At 32.2% G+C, this 26,425-nt stretch overlaps 3 protein-coding genes across 5 annotated transcripts; all 3 read left to right on the top strand.

Moving 5' to 3' along the window:
- The first annotated feature begins 1,326 nt into the window (after positions 1-1,326).
- LOC110113430 (cyclin-L1-1) lies at positions 1,327-10,185 on the top strand. 3 transcript variants are annotated; one of them, XM_020846019.2, is made up of 9 exons: positions 1,329-1,500; positions 1,829-2,004; positions 2,114-2,195; positions 2,285-2,425; positions 2,689-2,858; positions 7,897-8,167; positions 8,758-9,133; positions 9,661-9,696; positions 9,900-10,185. In XM_020846019.2, the coding sequence occupies exons 2-9, from the start codon at positions 1,853-1,855 to the stop codon at positions 9,968-9,970; spliced, it is 1,299 nt and encodes a 432-aa protein (XP_020701678.1). In that variant the 5' UTR covers positions 1,329-1,500; positions 1,829-1,852; the 3' UTR covers positions 9,971-10,185. The 3 variants fall into 3 exon arrangements, with proteins under 3 accessions (XP_020701680.1, XP_020701678.1, XP_020701681.1); XM_020846021.2 differs by lacking the exon at positions 9,661-9,696 and having other exon boundaries at positions 1,327-1,500; XM_020846022.2 differs by lacking the exon at positions 1,329-1,500 and having other exon boundaries at positions 1,847-1,988.
- Positions 10,186-19,202: 9,017 nt separating this feature from the next.
- Positions 19,203-21,147, top strand: LOC110113439 (protein CASPARIAN STRIP INTEGRITY FACTOR 2). The gene is made up of 3 exons (XM_020846031.2): positions 19,203-19,455; positions 19,781-19,830; positions 20,655-21,147. Exons 1-3 carry the CDS (start codon positions 19,383-19,385, stop codon positions 20,790-20,792), a joined length of 261 nt encoding a protein of 86 aa, XP_020701690.1. The 5' UTR covers positions 19,203-19,382; the 3' UTR covers positions 20,793-21,147.
- A 1,155-nt stretch (positions 21,148-22,302) lies between these two features.
- On the top strand, positions 22,303-23,276 carry LOC110113395 (ESCRT-related protein CHMP1). The gene has a single exon (XM_020845960.2). The coding sequence runs from the start codon at positions 22,444-22,446 to the stop codon at positions 23,056-23,058; it is 615 nt and encodes a 204-aa protein (XP_020701619.1). The 5' UTR covers positions 22,303-22,443; the 3' UTR covers positions 23,059-23,276.
- Positions 23,277-26,425: the final 3,149 nt, after the last annotated feature.

Below are 26,425 nucleotides of genomic sequence, written 5' to 3'. Positions count from 1 at the left end.
GTACGTTAGAGTTAAGATAGACGTCACTTTGGGTAGCGCTATTAGATGCCTGACCAGTGTTTTAGATGCAAACAAGCAGGACACTGGATGGTACAGTATCCATAAGAAAGATTTGACTAGCAATTTAAGCATATATATGAGGGTTTTGTTAGATCGACAAGACAATTCTATTTCATATATTTATTTAGAGTTTTACTGCATAGGCATTTGATATGGTTTTATGGCAGGGAGGTCATCTGACAATGGTCAGAGAGAGTCTAGTAATAATGTTGCTTCAGCTCCAATTCAATCACATATATATAATCTAACTCAACAGGAGGCTTATGATGCTCCATATATAACATGTATGACTTATATTCCTTCTCAACAATATCATATTTTATTTAATTCTAAAACTAGTCATATGTTTCTTTTCGAGTATTTTTTATTTATTTATTGTACTTGCCTCAATTTTACTATATGCATCTTCATTTGTAACTTTATGGACTGGAGATTGTATGATAGTCAATAAAGTTTATTTTTATAAGAATCAAAATTTTGTCAAAATGTAAGTGTGTGTATATATATATATATATATATATATAAAATTCCCCAAAAGTTACCCCATTTATCATTCCTCCCTAACACATCGAAGTTAAAAGTTATTTTTATTTAAATCCTATTTATTTTGTCTTGAGCATTTTGATATATATAATAAATAACATTTAGATATATACATAAATTCATTTAACTAATATTCTTGAAGTTTAATTAAATCACTTTATTGTTATATTTAATTAAATGTTAATTAATATTGTAGCAGTTCCACTACCATTCCATTAACATAAGCAAATACGTAGTGGTTGATTTCTAATCCTATGAGTGGGTGAGAATAATAGAACTTTAGTGGAGTTGTAGTGTCCTTTGGTCATCCCGTGCGGGAACCGGGAGCCATGGGATGGCCGGATGATTTGGACCAACTCTTGCGGGAACCTTGAGCTGCAAGGTGTGTCATTTAGTGATGCTATCGTTGTTACATACTTACAGTTATTCTCCATTTATTATATTAGTGATGACCAATCATTTCAAAAAAAAATTTAAAAAAAAAATGTTTCTTAAATTTAAACAAATTATAAGAAATTCAAAAGAATTGTTTTGGAAATATTTAGGTGCTTTGATTAGTTTAATATTAAAATAAAATTTAGAATAAAAATAATAAGTTTCAATGAAAACAATAAGAGTCATGGGACGTTAAATGACAAGAGAGTATTATCCTGTACAAATTTCCGAACCTTGTCTACAGCAGTAGGAACGGACCTTTTAACCGAACCGTCGAGAAGGCAAACCCGCCGCCTCAAATGTATTGCGGTTGAAAATTCCTCGCAGCAGTGGAGATTTCTGCACGAGTTCTTCTTCGTCGCTGTTGGACTTCGCTCTTTCGACGGCGTTCCCTTCCTGTTGGAGCGGAAGTTACGGCATTTTTTGATCGGAAGCAACAACGGGAGCTCGCTTGCTGTGAAGGTAACTTTATCCCTTTCGCGCGCTTCTTCGACCAAATCGCGTAAATCCGCCGAACCAAAGGATTTCGTAAATACGGGATTTACCACGCAAAGAGGGAATTTTCGGTCAACCGCGGCTTTGATTTACCTTGAGATTTGGTTTTTTCATTTTTGGCCGTTTGGCTGGATTTAGCTCAAATCCGGCTAAATCCTGCATCCAAACAGCCCCTAAATTGAAGAAAAATAGAGACCTGATTCAGTCTCCACTAAAACACCCGGCTTCATTTTTCCATCGATTTCCCTTATAATTTGAAGAAACTTATTCCCTTTTCTCCTACGTGGTTGCATAGGCAACAGGAGTCTTTTAGATCGAAATGATCTACACTGCAATCGATAACTTCTACCTCACTGATGAAGAGCTGAAGAATTCCCCTTCGAGGAAAGATGGCATCGACGAGGACACGGAGACCATGTTGCGGATCTATGGGTGCGATCTCATTCAGGAGAGCGGTATTCTTCTCAGATTGTATCCTTTTTTCTCTTATTTAATGTCTTCCCGTTTAATCTATGTTTGTGGTTGATTCTACTGTTGATTTATGATTACAAATTTGCTTATAAATTCTTGACTCTGGTAGACCCCAAGCAGTCATGGCCACTGGGCAGGTCCTCTTCCACCGGTTCTACTGCAAAAAGTCTTTTGCCCGCTTCAGTGTGAAGGTATGCCTATGTGTTTTTCTCTGGTAAGAATGTATAAGGGCTTCATTTATCTCTTGTGATACGCCACTGTTCTACTTTTGATCATGTAGAGGGTAGCAGCTAGCTGTGTTTGGCTGGCCTCCAAACTTGAGGAGAGCCCTAGAAAAGCAAAGTATATTCTTATGGTCTTTCACCGAATGGAGTGTAGAAGGGAGGGCTTACCGATAGAACATCTTGATGTCATCTCTAAGGTTGGTGTTTCTGTTATGTTATATGGGATTTTGATCTTGAATTTGGCAACTTGGCTCTAAAGAAAATACCGCTAGGTTATCTCATTTGTTATGCAGATTTATATTAACTGTATCTCGTTGCCCAGTTATGTTTTTAGGCATTTACATGGCTTTGCCACTTGCTGCCTTGGAGAAATATTATAATGTAATTGCTGTTAGTTTTTCCAATGAGTTACTATGTATTTTCTGATAAATACTGATTTTATTCTATGCTATGATCACAGAAATACTCAGACTTGAAAAATGATTTGATTAGAACAGAGAGACATTTGTTAAAGGAGATGGGCTTTATCTGCCATGTGGAGCATCCTCACAAGTTCATCTCAAACTACTTGGCAACACTAGGAGCCCCTCTTGACCTTAGGCAGGAAGCTTGGAACCTTGCTAATGACAGGTAAATTTTATTTATTTCACATACTCATTTATAAGTACATGTTTCAAGATATCTACTTATAAATTCTACTATTTCAGCTAAAATACTAACTTATAGCTGAGTTTCTGGTTGCAGAACTTTATAATATAAAAATCATTTGTGTTGGAGATAGTTTGGTTTTAACAAGCCAGCATTATAAACTACTATATTATAGAGCATGTCATACTTTTTTTTTCCCTAAGAAATTGCAGCAAAACATATCCATTGTATAAAGGTACCAATATCACATATGAAACCAATTTGGATGTGTGGGCAGTGTGCCATAGTATTGTAATACCCCCCATTCCAAATATATACACGCACAGAAGCACATTTTTCTGTGAGTTTTTGATGCCATAATTCAGATACTTTGAGAGCATTTATTTTCTTTTGAGTGATATTGGCGACAATTTCAGGTAACAATGCTATGATTTATGCTTAATGTACAAGCTTGGGAGTTGGAAGAAATCCATAGTCGTGCGCCCTCAATACTTTTCCTTTACGCTTTAATCAATGTATCAAGTTGATTTTGATTAGACTAATATTATTGAGTGCATTTCTATTTTAATATTCATTAAATATATTATATTATAAGCGGGCCTTAAATTGGATTTAATGGTTGGACACCCAATGCCCATCATAATTCTAGTATAATTCAAGTCCAAAACAGGTTTACAGGGTTTCAGGAGAGCCTAAATAATTTAGGTTAAGTGGGTTTGAAGAATCAATTCAATTCCTGTATTCGTATATGATTAAATTTAATTTTAGATTATTTGCTCTTATTTTTGTAATCCTATTTCTATAAAATAGGGATTCATGTCTTTTATTTGAATCATTTGATTGAATGAATTGATATTAAAGTCTCCTCCCTTATTCTATCTCCTCTCCCAACCAATGGATACTAAATTATCTATTTTTATTTTTGTTGCCAATTTTGTATCGTTCTAATATCGAAGCCTAATTTTTTATGCATTAGACTCTTTTCTTTTAAGTTTCGACATTGGACTGTGCTTCTTGCCATTGCCTCATTCACACATCCTGTGCTCCCACCTGCTTTCACGCGTCAATGCATTTGCACATTTGCATTGCTTGTTGTGCATCACAACCTCCAATTTCCATTGTGAGCCTTACAACTATTTATTGAGTCAAGTCAATGCTACACACTATTTTATCTTCTGTTGTTGCTCACGGAAGTGCTGCATCCAGTAGCTGATTTTATTGCTCAGTCCATCTTGTATTTTGATTCCTACCATGATACATGCAATCCTCTTTTTCATGGAAACCACATTCATCGCTGAGTCCTTGTTTTCTGTTCACGAATACTACCATCTAACACCTTACATCTCTGATATTGATTCCATTTATCTTCTCTTAACTGCAGCCAATTATAATCAGCTCATCTTATACTTCCAAGAAGCACGCCAATTTGTATAAAAAATCTTGAAGGAGATCATGGACATACATCAATATTGGATGGTGCTAAAGTAGAGCCTTAAAACATATAAATTTCTGTCTTATACTTGCAATCCTCTTCCTTACGACACTATGTGATTGATTAAAGTAATGTTTTAGTGGTTCTAGTCAACTACCAACAGTCATTCTGCTACTTATTAGCTTCCTTATCAGTGAGGAGACCTGTCAATCTAAGCCAAAAATCTTGAAGGAGATGATTGACATGCATGAAGATTGGATGGATCATATTTAGAGTTAAATTTCTAAATGCTAAAGTTATCTAAACTCTAGCCTTAAAACATATAAATTTCTATGTCTATTACCATGCCATCACTCATCAGTAAAGCCAAGAAAATGGCCTTGTATAAAATGCATATGTATGCGTTGGAGATATCTCACAAATCCAAAATCTCACCTTTGGAGCTACAAAATTCTCATACTTCACTTTGGAATTGATGCTATTATTTAATTGTCTTGTTTCATAAAGCTTATAAACATATCAGACCATAAAAATATATTAGATGTGTTTTTGGTTGGGATGGCTATTGAACACATTATTAGCTTGTAGTTTTAGATGATGTGATTGAGAAAACATTCACTTTCTTGCAGGTGATTCTTATAATTATGCTCATTATTATTGTTCTTATTGTTGAAATAATTATGTTAGATTAGTGATTGAAGAATATGTATATCATTATAGAATTTTTGACGATTATGCATAACATCCATTTCAATCCAAAAACACCTTATGATGTTGATGGATCATTTTGTACATTAGTCTCTCTTATTACAATGCTCATAAACATGTGTCTATTCTATATGTTCATCCATCTTTGTCACCTCTACCAATTCGATTGGCTTAGTCGATCTATGATTATTTTTGTGATGAATTTGCATATGAACTTGATGATTATCAATCATCAATAGTTGAGCCTCATGGTGACATAACCTTGAGGTTGTGACTAAGATTATTTATGAGCCTAATTCGATGACCGTAGTTGAGCATGACATTGATCATTTACCTTCAATTGAGATGAAGGAATATGTTGATCCATATATTTAAGTATCATTGCCTGATGCTTCTCCAGATATACAGTTTGATTCTTATATTAAAAAAATATTGTTCTGTTGCTCACCAATAATGCAGATTGTGTTTGTGCTATTATTTCTGTTACATCAATTTGATTGAGATATTTGGATTTATTTTGAGGAAGATATGTGGTGCATTGAGGCATTTGGATATGAAGCTTTCTAATAGGAAGTGCTTGCAGAAATCAAAGAGCCCTTGGCTGAACTTGAATTTCAGCAATTCCAAACACAATCCACAAGAAGAACTATGGGGAATAACAAGAGAAAATATTTTTAATTGATGATATGTGGAAGAAAAACAAACAAAATACAATTGATCTTCAATTGGAGAGGAAGATATGGCTCTCCCAAATCCTAGCCGGTGGCTAGAGCTCAATCAACCTAAGAACAATCTAAATTCAGCAAACATGACATAACCCTAATCCTAGGGAAACAATCTACTTAAAGCATACAATAATGATGCAATCCCAAAACAACTCCTCATTTGAAATTTCCCTCATAACCAAGACTTAATTCCCTTCTTTAATTGGCTACTAGACCCCACCCTAAGGGAGGCGGAAGTTACTGGGCGAAACTTCTGTTCCACTTCTTATACACTAGGGCTGGTCCAGGATGAACCGGTTGGATTGCTTTATATCCAATTTGGACATGTAAAGAATTAAAAGATTATTTTCAAGATGTTACATCATTTCCTCCACCATGAGCACCTGAATTTTAAGAAAAGGTCTTCTACATAATTCTTCAGGAGAAGAATTTTATTTAGCCCAAGAGAAATGATGCAACAAAAGTCCATACTTTATAGATTATTTTTATTAGCATTAATTATTCTCTTGGATATTTTGAATTTAAATTTGAATCTTAAGTAATATTTTATTTTGCGTAGGATTAGATTTGGTTTTAAATAATTTTATCTTATTTTTGTACCCCTAATTTTGTAATAAGGGATTATGGGGTTGTATTTGGATCATTGACCTAATAAAATTAATTTAAAACTGCTCTTAATTGGTGCTCTTCAGATTCACTTCACTTCTCTTTTCACAACTAGCTTAATTGGTGGTCTTCAGATTCTCTTCACTTCTCTTTTCACAACTAGCTTTGCATCAATATCTCTTATGCCTTACTGTCGGCATACTCTGATCGTACTCATTACAAAACGATGTGCTTGACAAAGTCTCCCAAAATGTCATGTTCAGCAACACGGGTCTCACTCAAACATCCCTTTGATGATACAGTTTAGGCCTCATTTGGAACGGCTTAATTTTGCCTTTTCCGTCTTGAAATGGTAAAGTTATTTTTTAATTGTTATTTGAATGTAACATTTTGTAAAAATATTTTTTACAAAACAATGTGTTTTTATTGTTTTTAAAAGTTTTTTGATATATGCTTCTCCATTACAAAACTCTATTCTCTCAACCAATATTTTTAAAACTACCTTTTACAAAAGGTACCGGGTAACCAAATGAAGCCTTAGTTGAATGTTGAAAAGTTGATGAATCATGCATTGGATTATCATAGGCATGGGCGGATCATAGGGTTTGTAAAATGGTGGTTTGTATGTAGGCATTGGCCTAACAGTATATTATGTTGTTGAGATTCTGATTATGTCTTTGAATAATAGGAACAATTTTGCATTGCAGAGGTTATGTAGTGTAGAATCATTTTCTATACTTATGAGAGGCCGATGCATCATGCACGCCCACTTTAATATTTGGATGCATTTACTTAACAATGGTTTTCAAGGAAAGTGTGGAATTCAGTGTCATGTCTGGTTTTCTCAAATAATTTACTATGGCTGAATACAATGAATTCTTCATCAAATAATTCATCGAATTGTTGAATCCTCTTTGAATAACTTTTTATGCTTAGCAAATATGCTGTACTTTTATTGATGCATGCACATAACACACCCATACACATACGTGACTTAACCATTCCTTGAGTATTTGGAAAAAATCAATGAATGATTTGATGGCATAAAGAAGCCCACTTAAAATATAGATTTACCTGTATATTTCTCTTAGGGCATCTCCACTTGAAGCCAAACATGTGTATGACGTCGTTTGGTCGCTCCAGCCGAATGTCAAACCTTCTGCTATTTGCTTGTTGGCGTCACATTGTTCACCTGCTATATATATATATATTTCTCCTAATTAATTAGTTCTATGCATTTTGATTTCTCCCACAGGATTTTCGATCTATATATCTTTTGAGAAAATCTTGATGCATCCAATTGTGTTGTTTCCCATGACCTTAAAAATTCTTAAATAAAATCTTACCGTTGGTAGTTTTGATAACATTTTGAAGGTCATTACATCTGGATTAAATTTAATTAGACCGACTGGTCACTCTCCTCTCTTTGCAGCATAATTACTAGTATTCTTTTATGACTTTTTAGAGGCAGCTCTGCAACACTGTTTGATTGATTATACAACATTGCTTTATTTTAATTGATACTTTTCTCTTGCTGCTTTTTTTGCAGTTTGAGGACAACTTTGTGCGTTCGCTTTAAGAGCGAAGTTGTAGCGTGCGGAGTTGTATATGCCGCAGCACGACGATTCCAGGTTCCTCTTCCCGAAAATCCACCTTGGTGGCTTGTATTTGATGCCGATCAGGCTGGAATTCAGGAAGTTTGTAGAGTTCTTGCTCACCTCTACAGTCTCCCCAAGGCACAGTATCTACCAGTCTATAAAGATAATGATTCTTTCACATCAATCAACCGGATTCCAAATCCACAATCTCATTTTTCCAAGGTGATAAATTCTGTTACAGTAATTGTTTGTTTGTTATTATTTTCAATTGGGTTATTTTTAAGAAGAGGCTTGGGTAAAGAAGAATTTAGCAGTAGGGGCACGGAGCGGCGGAAATTTAAAATGGGGAAAATTAGCTGAATGAAATGGCGCATTTACATGTTTACCTTCTTTAAAATATTTTAATACGTCTTTAATCATCTAATCACATGGTTAGTGGATCTCCGCATAGAATTAGTCAAATAATTTGACGAATTCTGTAGAATTAGTCAAATTATTTGGTGTATTCAGAATTAGCCAAACAATTTGACTAATTCTATGGAACTAGCCAAATTGTTTGGCTAGTTCTGTAGGAAATGCCAAATAGTTTGACTTATTTAGAATAAGCCAAACTATTTGTTTAGTTCTATAGAATTAGCCAAATCATTTGACGATTTCTATAGAAATAACCAAATGGTTTGACTAATTTGCTTCTTAAATTTCTACAAAATTTTGCTCCTGCTAATAAAAACTTTGCCCAAGTTCCTTCTTAAAGTCTTGCCTTTTCAATTTCCTTACTGCATCAGCACATTGCTTGATGTTCTTCTGTTTAGGAAAGCCCTGTTAATGGAAATGCTAATGGCTCCAGCACTCCCAAGGAATATAATAGTCAGGATGGTAGCAGCTCTTCAAAGGATGCGATAATAAAAGCAGCTTTAGACAAATTAAAGGAATCCAAGAAGAGCGATGAGGATAGTAAAACCATGGCTGATACTAAAGAAGATGATACTGAAAAATCAAAGAGTGACTATAAATCAGATGGTAATGCTGAGAAGAATCGTGAAAGAGATCGAGAGAGGCTGAAAGTAAGAGAACGTGATCGTGATAACAGGGGTCGGGACTCGGATCGTGAGAGCAGGGGCAGAGACTCTGATAGGGACAGGGACAGGGAGAAGGAGAGGAGTCATCGCTCCAAAGACAAAAGCTCAGGTGCTTCCTTCTCTTAGGCTTCGTATGCTTCGTTTGGGACCGCTTTCTCCTTGCTTCTTAAAAAGGTTTTTTAGTACAATTGAGATTTTTACATACTAAACTCTTAAAACCACATATTTAACATCTGAATTTTTATATTTACTAATATACCACATAAAATCCATTTTTTTCCTTCTATTCTACCACTCCATTGAAGCGATGAGATACTTGTATTCACCGTGGAAGGATGCCATTGACGGGGAAGATAGTTGTTGATAGTGATTTTTGACGGAAGGTTTAAACGGAATGTTAAAATTGATTAAAAGAGGGGTTTAAGTGGTATATTAGTAAATATAGAAGTTTAGGTGTTAAATATATATTTCCAATTGTTTTAGGTGTTATGTATGTAAAAATTTCTTAAAATTTTTATACTAAAAAGCTGCTTTAAGAAGCTGTGAGAAAGCCGTCCCAAACAAAATCATAATTTCATGATAATATATTTTGGCCTGGCAGCATTTGTTACTTATTGCTTCTCTTCTTGGTAGCAGGACACTCGGAAAAACCAAGGCATCATTCATCGCGGGGTATGCTGTGCTTATATTCCGATTGAATTTATGTGCCTAAGGCTCCGTTTGGGACAGTTTTTTTATTGCTTTCTAAAACAATTTTTAATAAAAAATTAATTGTGCTGAAAAACTGTTTTAGAAAGTAATAAGAAAGTCGTTCCGAACGAAACCTAAATGAGTCCATTATAGTCATGATCTTTGAATCTTTTATGTCTTATCAGATCGAAGCGAATATCACAGTTCACAGTCCTCTCGAGACAAAGATCGTCATAGGCATCATGCATACACATGAAGCTGAAGCATGAATCACTTGAAAGCAACTGTATCATTAGAATTCAACAGCTGAAAAGACACAAATAACTATATACTTACAACTTCAAAGTGCAGTTATTGTATATTCAGAAGTGTATTTGAGATGGTTGATTATTAGGCTCTGAACTAATATTTTCCTGGCTTGTAGTTTTGATGAGTTTATCCATACTGTTTAACATACAATTATTTCTGCTATTTTCTAGTTCCGTCTTGTTTTCATATATTGAAGACTAAGGCTTTGTTTGGGACGGCTTTTTTATTGCTTTCTAAAATGGAATTTTAGTACAAAAATAAAAAATTTTGTATTAAAACTCCGTTTTAGAAAGCAATAAAAAAGATGTCCCAAACAAAGCCTAAGGCTTCGTTTGGGACAGCTTTTTTTATGCTCTTAAATCAGCTTTTTAGTACAAAAATTTAAACTTTTGTATTGAAAAGCAGCTTTAAGCGACAAAGCCATCTCAAACGAAGCCTAAGGCTTCGTTTGGGATGACTTCTTTACTATTTTTTAAGATAGCTTTTTAATAAAAGCTACTTTAATAGTAGTGAGAAAGTTGCTCCAAACGAAGCCTAAATTTCATTTATAGGATAATTTTTGTACTATTTTTTAATGCAGTTTTTTATTTAATTTTTTTTTTGAATTAGAAGTTTTTATATTAGAAAGTTGATTTAAAAAAGCAATAAGGTTTAGATATTTTATAAAAAATATTATATGTGTATATGAATTGTAAATACATAAAATATGTATTTTATTTCAAGAAAATTGATGTTAGTGATATTTTTATGTGATTAAAATATTTAGGTATTTTATAAATAAATAATACATATGTAAAAATATATGAATTGTATGGTATGGATGTAAATTCTCAAAATATTTTAAAAAGCATCTATGCACATATATTTTTATATGAAAATATTGAGAATTTACATTTATCTAATTTATCCATTAAAAATTCATCAAATAAATTTTAAAATCATAATAAACACTCAATTTTATCAAGGCGATTAAAAATATTATATTATAAAAATAACATCTTCATGATTTAAGGGCAAATTATAAAGTCTCGTTATCGGACCTAAAAATAAGTCCGGACATCCAATAAAAATTTGCCACGTCTCCTGCGTTTTGACTGTGTTTTATCTGCGCTTTGATTGTGTTTTTTTGACTGCGCTTTACCTGCACTTTACCTGCGCTTTTGATGCGCTTAATTGAAAATAATATTGTATTAATATCCGGACGTATCTCTACGTCCGATGACCGGACGTAATAATTTATCTGATTTAAGGGCCATCTTTTTTTGGGTTGCAATTATTAATCATTGCCTTTGCTTCTTGTTCCTATTTCTTTATATAATAAGCTACTAAAAAACAAATTAGAACTAGACTTTGTTGTGATTGAATCCTTATTTAACAAAGTTAGTTCCTTATTTTAAAAACTACTTGTTGTGCACATTATGGAACAATCATGTTTCCATTCATGGGATGGAATCTCAATTAAATAGCAAGTTGGCTGTTTTGTGTGACAGAGGTAGGGGTGTAAATGAGTTGATTCAAGTTGAGTCGAGTAGTGATTTTATAGAGCTCGACTCATTGGTCAAAAAGTCAGTTCGAACTCGAGCTCGAGTCTACTGTAAACGAGCTCAAGCCGGCTCAAGAGCCTCGGTGGCATTTTTTAAATATTATTAACTATTTTAAATACCTAAATATTTAAAATTTGATTAAATATTTTAAACATTTATTATTAATCTAAACATTAAATATTAATGTATTTTTATATAAGTAAATAATTTAAATATTTATTATTATTATTTAAATATTTAAATTTAAGAAATAAAATAAATTTATTTAAAAATATTAACAATAAAAGCTCGGACTCGTGAGCTTGATATACTCGGCTTGCGAACCCATAAATGAGTCTAGTTTGAGCCGGCGAGCCGGCTCACTTGCACCCCTAGGTAGGGCCTCTCTTGTTGTCCAACGAGCAACTTTTATTGCTAATAATATTTTTTTAGGACATTTAGGTTAATCAAAGCAAATTCACACATATCATATATATACAATACTGAAACTCAAAGCTTCTAACCAACAGATCAATATGAGCTGTGTTTTGCTAATAATATTACTATAAGTTAGTAGCAGATTCGGCTTATTGCTATCGACTAAAATTTCTCATCAATGAAAGACGCCATGATTATATCATTTGTATGCTAATTGATGTATCATGATTATTGTATTGAAGACATATTAGTGATTTTAAGAAAAGGCTAAAAATTAGTTTGCCAATTTGGTCTATAAATGGGACACTCTTGTAAATGAACATGATTATGCTTAGAAGATTATTTCCCAACCCCTAAAACTCTATTCCTCTACCTTCTATTCTCCTCTTGTTCTCTTCTTGAATTCTCTCTCATATTCTTCTTCTTCTTTTCTTCCTCATCCTTTCCTCTTATCTCTCTCAATCCCCCACTTATACTCCTCTACAAATCATCTCCAATTTCCCTATTAGAGAGCCATTCAACCAATATAGAGTTTAGTTGTTTGAGATTACTTTTCTTACAGCTTTCGAAAATAGTTTTTTAATATAAAATTTCTTGAAAGCAGCGTGAAAGACATGACTAAAAGTTGTCTCAAATGAAACCTCAATAAAATTCTCTACTAACTTTCATAGATGAAAAATCAATTCATACTTAATCCTCGTTATTATGATTATAACAATTATTATTAGAGCAATGCTCTTCATTGACGAAGGTTTATTATGAAAGATATACATTCATACTATGATGATATAAATTGCAATTATAGAAGATGAAGTATTTTCTCTCGTGGCATTATTGGAAGTCGTCATTATTCAGTAACACTTCACTTGATCAATGTACAATTTTATCAACGAAAACTAATGCTTTAGCTTAGTTATTCATATCAAATTTAGGCTTCGTTTGTGACGACTTTGTTATTGATTTTTAAAACAGAGTTTTAGTAAAAAATTAAAAATTTTGTTCTAAAATCCTGTTTTAAGAAACAATAAAAAAATCATTCCAAATAAAGTCTTAGTTAGATGGAATCAAAACTTAAGATTGATTGGACAAACATGTTAACATAAAAAATTAAAACAAGAACATTAAATTAAACTAATTAAGCAAAACTAAAAAAAAAATCAAAATCCAAAGCAACTGAAATCCTTTGTATCATAAAACCAAATCAAACAATTATATATATATATATATATATATATATGAAGAAGCCAAAAATAATAGGCAGCTATTGGGATGGTAAAAATCTCTAATTGATTAAGCTCAATTTGACTTTATTTGATTTAATCAATCTATTTGAACTCAAAATGGAATAAATTCAATTCATCAAGGAGATCTCTATATAGATCTTAGACCTCTATATCACTTACTAATGAAGATATATGTGTAACAATTGCTAATGATGATGTCTCCTTTCATGCAATGAAGATATATGTATGACAATTATTAATGATGATGCATCATTTTATATAATAAAGGTATATGTATGACAATTATTAATGATGATAGAACAATCCATGTTAATGATGTAAATGATGCTACTCATTGCAGCTGTATGTATATAACTTATATAATACAACAATAACAATAACATCATCATGCCTTTATCTCATTAAGTAGGGTCTCCTATATGAATCATTTTCGTCATTATGTCCTATTAAGAGTCAAATTCTAATTTAAATATAATTAAAATGTCATTTCCAGTACTTTCTAACCAAGCCTTTTTAGATCCACCTCTACATTGTTTAACATAAGTCAGTTTTAACATGCCTCTTCTCCTAATCAGGTAATCGAAAGGTCTACAGTTTATGTAACCAAACTATCTATGACGACTCTCTCTGTGTAACACAGTCGTTGCCGGGTCCTAACTTCAGGATGAAAAAAAAAGTAGGATTATATTAGATAGTTGACACAATCAACGTAAAATTTATCGAACAATCATGAAATGAATCATTTAATACATATATTGTATGTGACTGATAAAATCATTTTTACTTAATTCAATTTAATGATGATGTATCTTTTCACATACATGATTTATGACATCAAATCATAGAAAAAAAATTATGAGTAATTTCCATATTCCCTCTTTATCATCATGCGAGGCTTATTGTGAAGTTGTGTATTAATATGTGATCATTAGAGGCAAATCATAGCCTACTAATGACTCACTTATCTAAATGATCATTAAAAAAATAATCTCAATTTGCTTAGCATTTAGTAATATTAAAAAAAATAATGAATTTAATGAATGATTAAAAGTTTATCTCAATGAATTTTTAAATGAAAAAATATATAAAGAAAATAGTTTCAATAATAATAATAATAATTTTTCCATGGACATCGCTTCCACGTCAAAGCCATGACTATCCTACCTATGCCACATGATTTTTTTATATAAATTTTTAATTATTTACCAAAACGCTCAAGAATTTTTTTTTAATTACACACCAAGACACAAAGAACATAATATCTTACATTATTTTTGCAGAAAACTTAAAGGAGAAGAGACTCAATAAATAATTTATTAAATTTCCAATCTAATATATAAAAATATGAAGTCAACGCAATAAAAATAAAAGTCTAATTAAGGCTGAGAAGTTGGGGAGCCAATTTCTTGCAATTGTTTACTTTAGGTGCTATGGAGCTCTTTGTAGAGCCTTATACGGCTAGAAAAACTTGACCTCTGAAAAAAAAAAAAAAAATCTTTTATTATGTTACTAAAGAGTCCAATAAGATAGAGTTAGTTTAGGCTTCGTTTCAGACAACTTTTTTGCTATATTTTAAAACAGCTTGCTAGTACAATTTTTTTTAAAAAAATTGTACTAAAAAACTGCTTTATAAATCAGTACAAAAGTTGTCCCAAACGAAGGTTTAGGTTTCATTTGAGATGACTTTTTTAAAACAATTTTTAAGTACAAAAATTAAAAATTTTATACTAATAAGCTGCTTTAAAAAGCAACAAAGAAAGTCCTCCCAAACGAAGCCTTAATCTCCTTCGAAATTAATATTTTAATTAACAAGAAACATGATTTTATTACCTTATATTTGTTACATATTTAGGGTTTAATTGAATATTATGTGTATGTTGACTTTCTCATATTACTCTTGGGTGTACACAACAAAGTAAATGAGCAATATACAACATGGATTTTGGTTTTTAGTCAATCCAATGATTGATTTAAAGAGTTTAGCTATACATGTAAGCAACATAATCTCTAATAAGTTTTTCAGAGTTTTTGATAGAATGATGAGAGGTTTAAAGTGGTGCACTAATATGAAGGTCAGGACTAGTCTAATTTGGGTTGGTTTGAGTTAATTTGAAATATCACTTTAGGGAGTTAGTTATATGTTAGATAAATGACTAAAAATGACGGTGGAGGATTAGCTTAAGATGTGAACTTATGATCTATAGTTGATAATAGAGTTTGGTAGAGTTTAAGAGGACGTTGATATATAGAGAACAAAATTATGTCTTAATGTTTCATAGTTTAGTTGAGAGTTATGTGATAGTGTTTAGAATTATTTTAATATTTAGATTGCTAATTTATTGGTAATGGAGCATGCTTATAAATTGTAAGAAGATATTTGAGGAGTATGGAGCATGTATTTAAGAGGAGTAATAAGTAATTTATATAAAAATATAAAGATAACAATTTAGCTCATCAAAGATAAAAAAAAAAAATAGAAGTCACCAATTACAAGTAAATGAAGAGCATCTCCACCAACATATTTCATTCATCAATGAAAATTACAAAATATTTCAGCACATTTATAGGCATTACAAAACTTATGTAACCACTTTTCGAAGAAAAAAAAGGAGGAATAAAAGAGAGGAAACGGGGGTAGGTTGCCATTAATGAAAAAGAGTTTGAACCGCCTTTTTCTAATTCTCTAATTATATCAAATCATATCATTGCTTGCTATAATTTGCTTAGGTGAAAAATAAAATTTAAATTATAATTGAAATATTTTAATCAAATTTGCTGAAAAATATAGTTGCTAAGTATTACAATCCAAACATGGTAGAAGGACCATAAACCAACTAGAGAATCTCCAATTGGAAGTTATAGACAAACCAATAGTGAAACACACAAACAAAACTAATATAGTCCATATTAGTAAAACAAATATGGTCAAGAGAATAGAGCTCTGAAGGAAAATGGCAACTAATCATACTTGGAGTGAAGATCATAGCAAAACAAATTGAGTAACAAGTTAAACATCAATGAAAGGAATAATCAATGGCAATGCTATAACTGCTAAGACAAAGCTATTATTTGGTCTTAGGTTTCATTTGGAACAGTTTTCTTACTGCTTCTTAAAAAAAAAAATTTAGTATAAAAGTTTTTATTTTTGTACTATAAATTTACTTTAAGAAGCAGTAAGAAAATCGTCCCAAACCAAGCCTTAGTGGCATGGAAATTGGACTTGTATTAATTTTGGCTTTATAATATGAAAATTAGCTTGAGAATGGTAGCTCCATGAGCTTGATGTTTTTATACTGCCATTATTCTACTTATGAGAGATACATATTTCCCTAAGGGAAGCAATGTGTCCACCATATCAATCATAATGTCACAATTGCATTGAAAATATCAAATAAATATTTACTCTATATTAACTAAATTATATGTATTAGCACTATTAGGGGTGTCAGTATTTGTCACGGATTGAAAATTTGACCCGAAAATTTCAAGTTAGGGTTAACCCGTTTAAGAATAGGGTCAGGTTCAGGTTCGGGATTCTGACCTGTTTGTAACCGGAAACTCAAAACCAACCCGGGTTACCCCAGGAATATCACACTCGTTGGCATCATCCTGTGACAGTGTTTGGTCGAGTCACTTGTAAGCATCGCCCCTTGGCCCCAGACCCGCATTGCCAGCTAGCTGTGTTGCTGGCCTGCAGCTGGCTTCGTCACTATGTTTGGCCAAACCATCAAAATGAATATGATTCCAAATAGTGCATGATCAATTTCCGGTTGGACCCGAACTCGGCCCAAAAACAATCCTAAATTATGTATTAATAACCATCAAAATGAATATGGTTCAACACATTAATTAGTATAAGCATGCATCTTTTATGTGAGTGCTGTGCTTGTGGAATATAATCAATGAAGATGAGACAGCTAAAGTCCCACTTTGCTTTAACAAATTAAAAGATCTAATCACAACACCCATTATGTTACAAAAGGAGCATAGCCACTATATAATAGAATAAATAAACAATGCTAAATGCAATGGTTTACTCTTTATTCTCCACCATGGTTTGTTCTTTAAAATGTGTTTGGCTTCATGTCCTTTTCCTCTTCAAAGCATCCTTTAGATCACTAATTAGTCTCCTAAAGAAGCTATAATATGTCATTAACTTTAAGCTTAAGCACACCATGAGACTAATCAAAGTGCACACTAATCACCAAATTAAAGGGGTATCTTGCTTTATTAAATATTAAAGCTTAGCTTTCCTTTAAGGTCCCCTTTAATAATTATGATGAATTAAGGGATAATTAAAGTATTTCATTGATAGTCTGACATCTAATATGCTTCTCGATCTCGTATATTGTCACAATACCTCAATCCGATTAGGACAGATCCTGTCGTGTTGAGCTGTGACAAGTCAATCCCAAGATCTAGTTCTTTGAGTTATTTCAGATATTTTCTACCAAATGACTTCTGAAATAACTTCAGGTCAAAAAAATTCCTTAAAATATTTCCTTTTAAAGGATTTCACAGCTATAAAATTACAAAATCTAATTTTAAATAAAGCAAATTAAATAAAATTTGCAGCAACAGCAACATGTTATAGCTATGAATTGGATAAATCTATATAATTTTTTTCAAATTTTAAATTTTATTTTTAAATATTTTTTTATATTAAATATATCAAAATAGTCTTATATAATTTGTTTCCACAAAGAATGTGGTGAAGTACATCACTAATCTTGATAAAAATATAAGTGCTTCAGCTTTGACTATGGGCATCCACTTATTAACAAAAAAGAAAAATAATAAATACATTTGATCTATTTTAATTATAGATTGTTAATATGTCACTATAGTTAATATAATAATTATTTGCAAATGATTAATACAAATTGCTAATCAGATTTCCTTTCTAACCACTGAGTATTGCTTGCATGACCTGCAAACCCAATTTATTAAGCACTTACAGGGTCTCATTCTTTGATGTTTTGATGAAGAGTTAAGTAGTTTATCTTAGACAACTGGCCTTAATGACTTTATTCCCACTATCATCATTGACCTCAAATACCTTAGTTCTTTAACAATTAATGGTTAATGTCCTCAGTTTGTTTGGAGATATGAAATGTGACATTTAATAATCATTTTAACTTAAATAGCCATCTTTGATCATAATATTTTTAAGTTTATAAATTATTAGTCATGTTTTTTACAAAGTTTTGATAGTTATAATCATCGATATTTTATATTATCAAAGTTTGCAATGTCCAATATATGTAGGACGGACACGTATATGACGTGAGTCCGGCGCGTGTTGTATTAGTCGACAATGGTTAAAAAAGTAATATTAAGGTTTTGTTTGGGATAGCTTTTGGCCACCGTTTTTTCAATGATTTTAAGTAGTTTTTGCACTAAAAAAGCTGTTTTAGAAAGCAATAAAAAAGTTGTTGAAAATGAAGCCCAAGTAAGATGAACTGCGAAATAATTTCAGAGTAATAAATAAAGGATGCATATGTCATAGATTAAGGTTTTGTTTGGGACAGCTTTTGACCACTCTTTTATTTTGCTGATTCTAAGATTTTTTTTTGTACTAGAAAGCTACTTTGGAAAGCAATAAGAAAGTTGTTCCAAACGAGCCTGTGTGAGATAACGATGATGAAATGTCAGAACTGAGAAAGAATTTAAGACTAAATATATAATTTAAATTTTGAAAAAAAAAACAAATGAAATAAATATTTTATCATTTATATGTTTAGAATGCCTTTTTTATAATTTTTGTTTTTTATTTCTTTTGCAAAAGAAAAAAAAATTCATTATAATTAATTTGTGCATTATTATACAATTGATATCATGTATGTATCCTCATACAAGCATTGATGCATCAAAGCTGATAGGGACTGTTTGTGCAGCCCAAAATTCCATAGAGAAAGTGCTCAGAGTCTCCTTTTTTACCTATCATTTGAATTTAAAAAAGACAACAACCTGCAGAGATTTGCTTTGTCACAATTAAAGAATTGTCCATCTAATTCCAATACAAGGACAGCCATCCCATACTTTTTCTCTAACATTGCGTTCTCAGGAGGAGAAGAAAATCTCTTCTTCCTTCTGAGATATTGGAAATAAAGGGAGGAAAAAGCTTCATATCATTCTTGCAGAAGGTCCTCCAATGGAGATCAAGAAGTTCAGTGCTCTTCTTTCTGTTCTTATATTGGCTTCATTGATGTTTGTTTCATCTACAGGTTTGTTTTGCGTTATTTCAATTCCAGACAACTAACTCTTTCTCAGTTCTGTAATGCAGAACTGATACAGAAGCTCATCAGCCTTTTTGATTTCCTTAAGATGTTTTTTATCAGAACTTTCTGGCATGGAAACATTATACTATTTCTACTGATCATAATCATAGTTTCAGCATTCTTGATAGAGCAATGGATGATATAATTCATATAAATGCTGATTCTACACAGTTTATTACAATCGAATTTGGTTTTTCTCATTAAAAATTGGTTGAGGAACAGAATCTAAAGCGTGAATATATTTTATCTGCTTATTTTCTTGATTTTGCAGCTGATGGGCATAGAAAGTTGATTGGAAAACCTCCAGGATCTTCAACACAGGTATCTGTTACTAGAGCTTCGTTAAAGACCTCCCAAAAGAAGCCAAGATTTCAATTTGCTGGCTCTTTTCATGTTTCCTGTCATGTCAGCTACAGATAAAAGAAAAAAAAAATATTAAATTAAAGTGCAGTGCAGTTACTATAAATTTGAAAATTTTGTGCTTTTGTTTAGGACATTAAAGGATAATTGAACAAACTTCAAAATCAAATTTCTGATTATCAGAGAATTATGTACATACATATAGCATGAAGTCTATCTTTAAATGTGACTGATTCAATGAAAATCAGGCAAATAAGCTTGAATTTCCTCATGCTTTTTTGCTTGCTCAGTTCAGAGCCTTGAATCACTCTGAAGCTTTGCTTAGATTAGAGCTTGCATTGCTTAATTTAAAACAATCTTAAAATCTTCTGTCTGTAAATTTGATTTGTTCATAGAATTTCAGACAATAAAGCTTGAAGTTCCTTGTTGCTTTTTTGCAAACTTAGTTGGATCATCTATAATCATCCATTAATTATACAATTATAGTTGAAGGATCTTAGTCGTCCAATCTAATTTGAGTGGAAGGATTTAGACTTCGTTTGGGATGTTTAGTTACTGCTTCCTAAAGCAGCTTTTTAGTACAAAATTTTAATTTTGGTACTAAAAATTGCTTTAAGATACAGTAAAAAAGTCATCCCAAACGAAGCCTTAATCCTCTCAAAATCAGAGTGGATTGAATCCCAACCATTCGAAGTGGATTGAATGGCTAAGATCAGAATACACACCCTTCAGTTCTGTATATTGATTCTCTCTACACTAATGATTAAATTTTCTATGATTAACAGGAGTTCTCTAAGAAACCTTTTGAAGAAGTAGTTCTTGTTCTCCATCACAGAATTCTTGGAGTCACAACCAATGACTATGAAAACTATGAACCAACACCATCACTTTCCAAGCCTCCATTCAAGCTCATTCCCAACTGAAGGATTCATTTAGGCTTTGTTTGGGGCGGCTTTCTTACTACTTTTTAAAACATCTTTCTAGTACACAAATTTTTATTTTTATACTAAAAAACTGTTTTAAGAAGCAGTAAGAAAGCCGTCCCAAATGAAGCCTTAACAAAAACAACAATACATTGGAACTGTGCTTTGATCTCCTCAAATTTCAAGGGGGTGTATTCTTATATCATTACTTATCATACTGCTAATAGCTTTTTCATTGTAATGGGGAAATACAGTTGCAGATATCAAAATATTGTGCAATATACTAGTAACACGATTGTAATGTTCTGTGACCAAATTGTAAATATATTCCATCAAGTTTTTATAGTTTGTTTAATCCTTTGGTGGATGTTTTGCTTTCTTTTAGGTTTCATTTGGGACGACTTTCTTACTGTTTCTTAAAGCTGTTTTTTAGTAAAAAATTTAATTTTTGTACTAAAAAGTTGTCTTAAGAAGCAGAAAGTAAACGGTCCCAAACAAAGCCTAAATTTGGTTTTTCAAATATGTTTGGAATTTCAATCTTATTGCTCAAGTTGTCTTCTTCAATCTTGTCAAATATGAAGTTCTGAGGATTTTTTTATTTTTTTTTCTGATTGTATTGCAACAAGTGGAGGGGAAGAACTTCTATTTTTATTCTTTTTCACTCTTTTGGCATTTGAAGAACCTTACTAAATCATTTGTAGATCTCAAGATATATAAACGTATCACGATAATTTGTTCGCATACAGTTGTAGCACAATAGCTCGATAGTTATAAAGGTATCACAGTAAACGAAATGTAATGATTTTTGTACATCAACTTTAAAAAGCAGATTTATGTATAATAATTTCACAACTTGCTTTATTGATAGCTGCTGTCAGATTGCTTTGATTTTTATAATGCAATGACAATTTTTATTTGACATTTTTTTTTTCGATCTTTCAAAAAATTATGTACTAGACCACAATTATTCAGGATTCGCTCAAATTTGACTCATTGGCTCATCGAGTTCAGCTTACGAGCCACTTATCAAGCCGAACTCGATATGGCTCACGAGTTTGCTATAAGTGATTAAGTGGCTCCATGATAAGATACAATCAATTTTGTTAATTTAAAAATGAGGAGAAATTCTTTAAATTCATTGAAAAAAAAGAAAAAAATATAAAATATTAGAAATTAAATAGAAGATAGATAAGTAATAAGCTAATTTATGAGGCCATCACTCAACTAATTAAGCTATGGCATTAATTAATTAAACACTCTAATCATCTTATTTTGACTAATTAATGATATTCAAATGCAATTAAGCCATAAGCTAATTCAAACACTAATTTAATGATAAGAAAATATTTAATTCTATTTTTTATAAATATAATAGAAATTTAAAAAAAAAATTATTAAAAAAAAAAAACATAACATTTATCCGTATGAAGGATTAAATTTCTAAAAATTACAAATAAATAATAAATAATAAATAACTCTGCTCTATTAACTGAGCCCTATCCCCTTCCCCTTTTCTCTCTCTTCCCTCCCTGAAGGCTGAAGCCCTAACTCTCTCTCACTCTCTCACTGGACTGTGGAGTTTATCACTGCAATCGGTGCTATTTCTTTTACATCCAAAACCAAACCCTAATTGCAGATACTGAAAGCGAGGATGGGGAATACGGAGAAGCTGATGAACCAGATAATGGAGCTGAAATTCACTTCGAAGAGCCTTCAGCGGCAGGCGCGAAAGTGCGAGAAGGAGGAGAAGGCGGAGAAGCTCAAGGTCAAGAAGGCCATCGAGAAGGGTAACATGGACGGCGCCCGAATCTACGCCGAGAATTCCATCCGCAAGCGTAGTGAGCAGATGAACTATCTCCGCCTCGCCTCCCGCCTCGATGCGGTCGTATCTCGCCTGGATACCCAGGCAAAGATGCAGGTCATCGGAAAATCCATGGGCTCGATCGTCAAGTCCCTTGACTCTGCTTTGGCCTCAGGAAACCTTCAGAAGATGTCCGAAACGATGGACCAGTTCGAGCGCCAGTTCGTCAACATGGAGGTCCAGGCTGAGTTCATGGAGGGCGCCATGGCTGGATCCACCAGCCTCTCCACTCCTGAGACGGAGGTCAATAGCCTCATGCAGCAGGTTGCAGATGATTATGGACTTGAGGTCTCTGTTGGCCTGCCCCAACCTGCTGCTCATGCCATTGCCACTTCTAAAGAGAAAGAGAAGGTTGATGAGGATGATCTCTCCAGGCGTCTTGCCGAGCTTAAGGCCAGGGGATAGATGATGATGATGATGAGCTCATTATATGTTTCTAGGTGATTATTGATATTCAATCTCGCCGCTTTATCTTCGTTTATTATGCATATATCTATGTAGTGTTTTCAACTTTAGAATGTTATGCTATGCTATGCTATGATAATAAACGAGTGCTGTTTGGAAAACTCATGTATTGACAAATATGGTAATGCTTCTTATCATTTGTTGAGCTGTTTAATTCACATTCCTCCCACAACCCTAAAGATGTTTAATGCATTAAAATGGCGTTCCACTTACACATTCATCCATGATACATTGGTATTTGGTATGTACTTGCGCAGGCACCTATTTGCATGTATGCACATGCTTGTTGTTCCATGTACATATTCATGCACATGCATCATCTATAATCTGTTCATCAGTTTACTTTTTCATCATAATTTTTTTCCTTGAGCTCTCAAAATCAAAATCAATAATGTTTATATCTTATTGTCCACTAATAAAACTAAGGCTTCATTTGGTTCTTCCTCTCATTTTGTAAAAGATAGTTTTAGAAATATTGATTAAGGGAATACAGTTTTCTAACGGAGAAGCAAATATAAAAAAGCTTCTCAAAATAGTAGAAAAATGAAGTTCCCTAAAAAGCATTTCTATAGAAGCTTCCCATCCAAACAGCGAACCAAAAATAATTTTGCCTTTTCTATTTAGAAAAGGTAAAAAAATGCCGAAACAAACGAGGCCTAAGTGTGCTTGAAAGATTATTTTAGTGTTTTAACTGTTTGGTCTTCAAGAAAGAATGTTCATAATTTAAACTAATGTTACTAATCAAACAATTTTATAACATGTATCAAATGTTGTTTGCAAGGATCCATTTAATTTGAATGAAATTTTATGTGCATGCCAAATTTATTTTTTTCTAAATACTTATGGACAATTTATTGCTTTTTGATGTTTGATCTACCACTTGTTCTTTGTGTTGTGCAATAGTAGGAAGCATATATGTAAATTTAATTTTTGGTATGCATTTGCATTCATTTCTGTGAGACATCCTTTGAAATAAGTTGATCATTAGAAAAACAGAGTAAATGTTTAGAAGATAGAGGCCTTAGAATTGGCGAAACGAATATTGAGTATATGTTATATAATTTAGTAGGTATGATATTAGCATTTATCATTCAATATTATTAGAAGTTAAGGTAATATATTTGTATGATAGATTTAAGTATTTTGAATTTATCTTATAGAAGAATAGGGATATAAATGGAGATATAATGTTAGAGTTAAGAATGGATGATTAAAATGGAGAAGTTTCTTACGAGTTTTGTAAATGGAAACTTTGTGATATTAGGTGGCTTATTTTTTTTCTACTCAACATATTTATGAATGGAAGGAGCATTTGTTCCTAGCAGAGGTTTTAATGTAGACCGACAATATATTTAATGGATATAGATTGCTCTTTTAGAAGTGATAGGTTTAAGACCTTTGGACTTTTGCTTCCATTGTTGCCATCTAAACAACTCATCTTAGGTAAAAGGGATGGAACTAAGCCTTTCACAGTGTCTCGAATTTCACCTTTGTCAGTTCTATTTTGTAATAATTCGTCAACTGTGAATTCCACAACACTAATACATGCAATGTAAGTTTAGGGTTTAGGATTAATATGATCTTTTCGGACATTGGAGTGAACACAGATTGGCAAATATGTCAAATTGATCAAACTAATTGCTAGTTGCCTCATATTGCCTGAATGTCTCTGCCAACACCTCTTCTTGTTCTCTTTTAGATGGTGTGATCCCTGTGATGTTCCAATAAAGTCCCATTTGATATTTGCACTTCTTGGGTTTGGCTGACCTTGTTGTGTGGATCATCAAAGTATTCCATGTTATCTCAGGAACTACTTTGTAATGCCAAGTCAACAAAGCATGAGATTCAGACTTCGTTTGGGACGGCTTTCTTACTACTTCATAAAACATCTTTCTAGTGCAAAATCTTTAATTTTTGTACTTTAAAGCTGATTTAAGAAGCAGTAAAAAAGCTACTTCAAACGAAGCCTCAGACTTCTTTTGGGACAGTTTTTTTTACTTACTTTTTAGATCGAAACTGTAACTTTTAATTGGTCATTGCTTTTTCACTGATTTCAAAAAAAATTGTGTCAGGAAGCTGCTTTTTACAACTACTTTAGAAAGTTACTTTCACTACAACATTTTTATAAAGTAATAAAAAAACAATCTCAAACAAAACCTCAATCATTTTTTATCATATCTTTACTTAGGCTACTCATGCTATTGTTAGTTGCACATACTAAGATGTTAGAAACACTTTCCACATTATTTTACTCTCTATATGTAAGCAACTCTCCTTGGAATTCTCTATAGAATCCCATTATTTCTGGTGGGGATAGGGGATGGAACATCAAAGCAGATATTTTAGGTATTAATCTTGCTTGCTGTTTATGATTAAGACTATAACTATGAGGAGATATTATAATTAATTGAAAAAGGTCTTATCAATATGAAAAAAGAGGAGATGGCCATGCAAGTGTAGCTATGAAGGAGATGATAAAAGTTCAACTACAAGGAAGCAAGAGTAGTTCATGCATCACTATCCTAAAAGGCTAAAGCATGAGCTTAGTGGTGAAAAAGATATATATCAAAATCACAATATATATCATTTCATATTAGTAGTAATGAAAAAGATAAAAGCTTTGGTCCTATGATCATGATCGTCTGATGGTCCTTTTAAGTACCGTCGCTCAATGGTCCTCAACTAACCATCCATCACCCGATGGTCCTTAAGTCCAATTAACAAATATCGTCTTCTGACTATTGTCTTTTAACCATCGTTGTCTGATTACAATCTCCAATCTCTTATGATTTTCTTTTCTCTATGCAGTGGATTATCGGACAATGCTAAGGCTTTGTTTGAGACGGCTTTCTTATTACTTCTTAAAATAGCTTTTTAGTATAAAAATTAAAAAATTGTATTATAAAGCTGTTTTAAGAAGCAGTAAGAAAGCCGTCCCAAACGAAGCCCAAGTTGTTAAACTTTCTATTTCTATCACTTTGGAATTTTCATATATATAATGAAATTCAAAAAACTTGTTTTATTATGTATGTACAATTGTTAATTAATCATTTTGATTTGTTTTTCTCATATTCTTTCACTAAATTTTTCAGCAGCCGAGCCCAATCTATATAAAGTATAAACTGCCCTTCTCCAACCTGCTAATGCGAAGCATTTTTTGTTAGCTGGCTGTGAAATATCATTAAATTAATTAATTATGCATTATTATTAAAACATAGATTTGGCAGAATTAATTTTTATATTAAAGATGATAATTAATGGTGATTTTCAATTTGATGACTATATAAAATGATATATTCAAAAGAAA

Source organism: Dendrobium catenatum, unplaced genomic scaffold (assembly GCF_001605985.2).
Source record: "Dendrobium catenatum unplaced genomic scaffold, ASM160598v2 fragScaff_scaffold_156, whole genome shotgun sequence".
Lineage (NCBI taxonomy): Eukaryota > Viridiplantae > Streptophyta > Magnoliopsida > Asparagales > Orchidaceae > Dendrobium > Dendrobium catenatum.
Note: the sequence above shows the minus strand (reverse complement) of the source record. Positions and strands in the feature narration are given on the sequence as shown.

Excerpts from the sequence above, each read along its gene's own strand:
- LOC110113439 (XM_020846031.2), top strand. The coding sequence starts at position 19,383 with ATGGAGATCAAGAAGTTCAGTGCTCTTCTTTCTGTTCTTATATTGGCT. Across the intron at positions 19,456-19,780 it reads GATGTTTGTTTCATCTACAG|CTGATGGGCATAGAAAGTTG; the intron begins GTTTGTTTTGCG and ends TTGATTTTGCAG. Across the intron at positions 19,831-20,654 it reads CTCCAGGATCTTCAACACAG|GAGTTCTCTAAGAAACCTTT; the intron begins GTATCTGTTACT and ends TATGATTAACAG.
- LOC110113430 (XM_020846019.2), top strand. The coding sequence starts at position 1,853 with ATGATCTACACTGCAATCGATAACTTCTACCTCACTGATGAAGAGCTG. Across the intron at positions 2,196-2,284 it reads TTGCCCGCTTCAGTGTGAAG|AGGGTAGCAGCTAGCTGTGT; the intron begins GTATGCCTATGT and ends TTGATCATGTAG. Across the intron at positions 8,168-8,757 it reads CACAATCTCATTTTTCCAAG|GAAAGCCCTGTTAATGGAAA; the intron begins GTGATAAATTCT and ends TCTTCTGTTTAG.
- LOC110113395 (XM_020845960.2), top strand. The coding sequence starts at position 22,444 with ATGGGGAATACGGAGAAGCTGATGAACCAGATAATGGAGCTGAAATTC.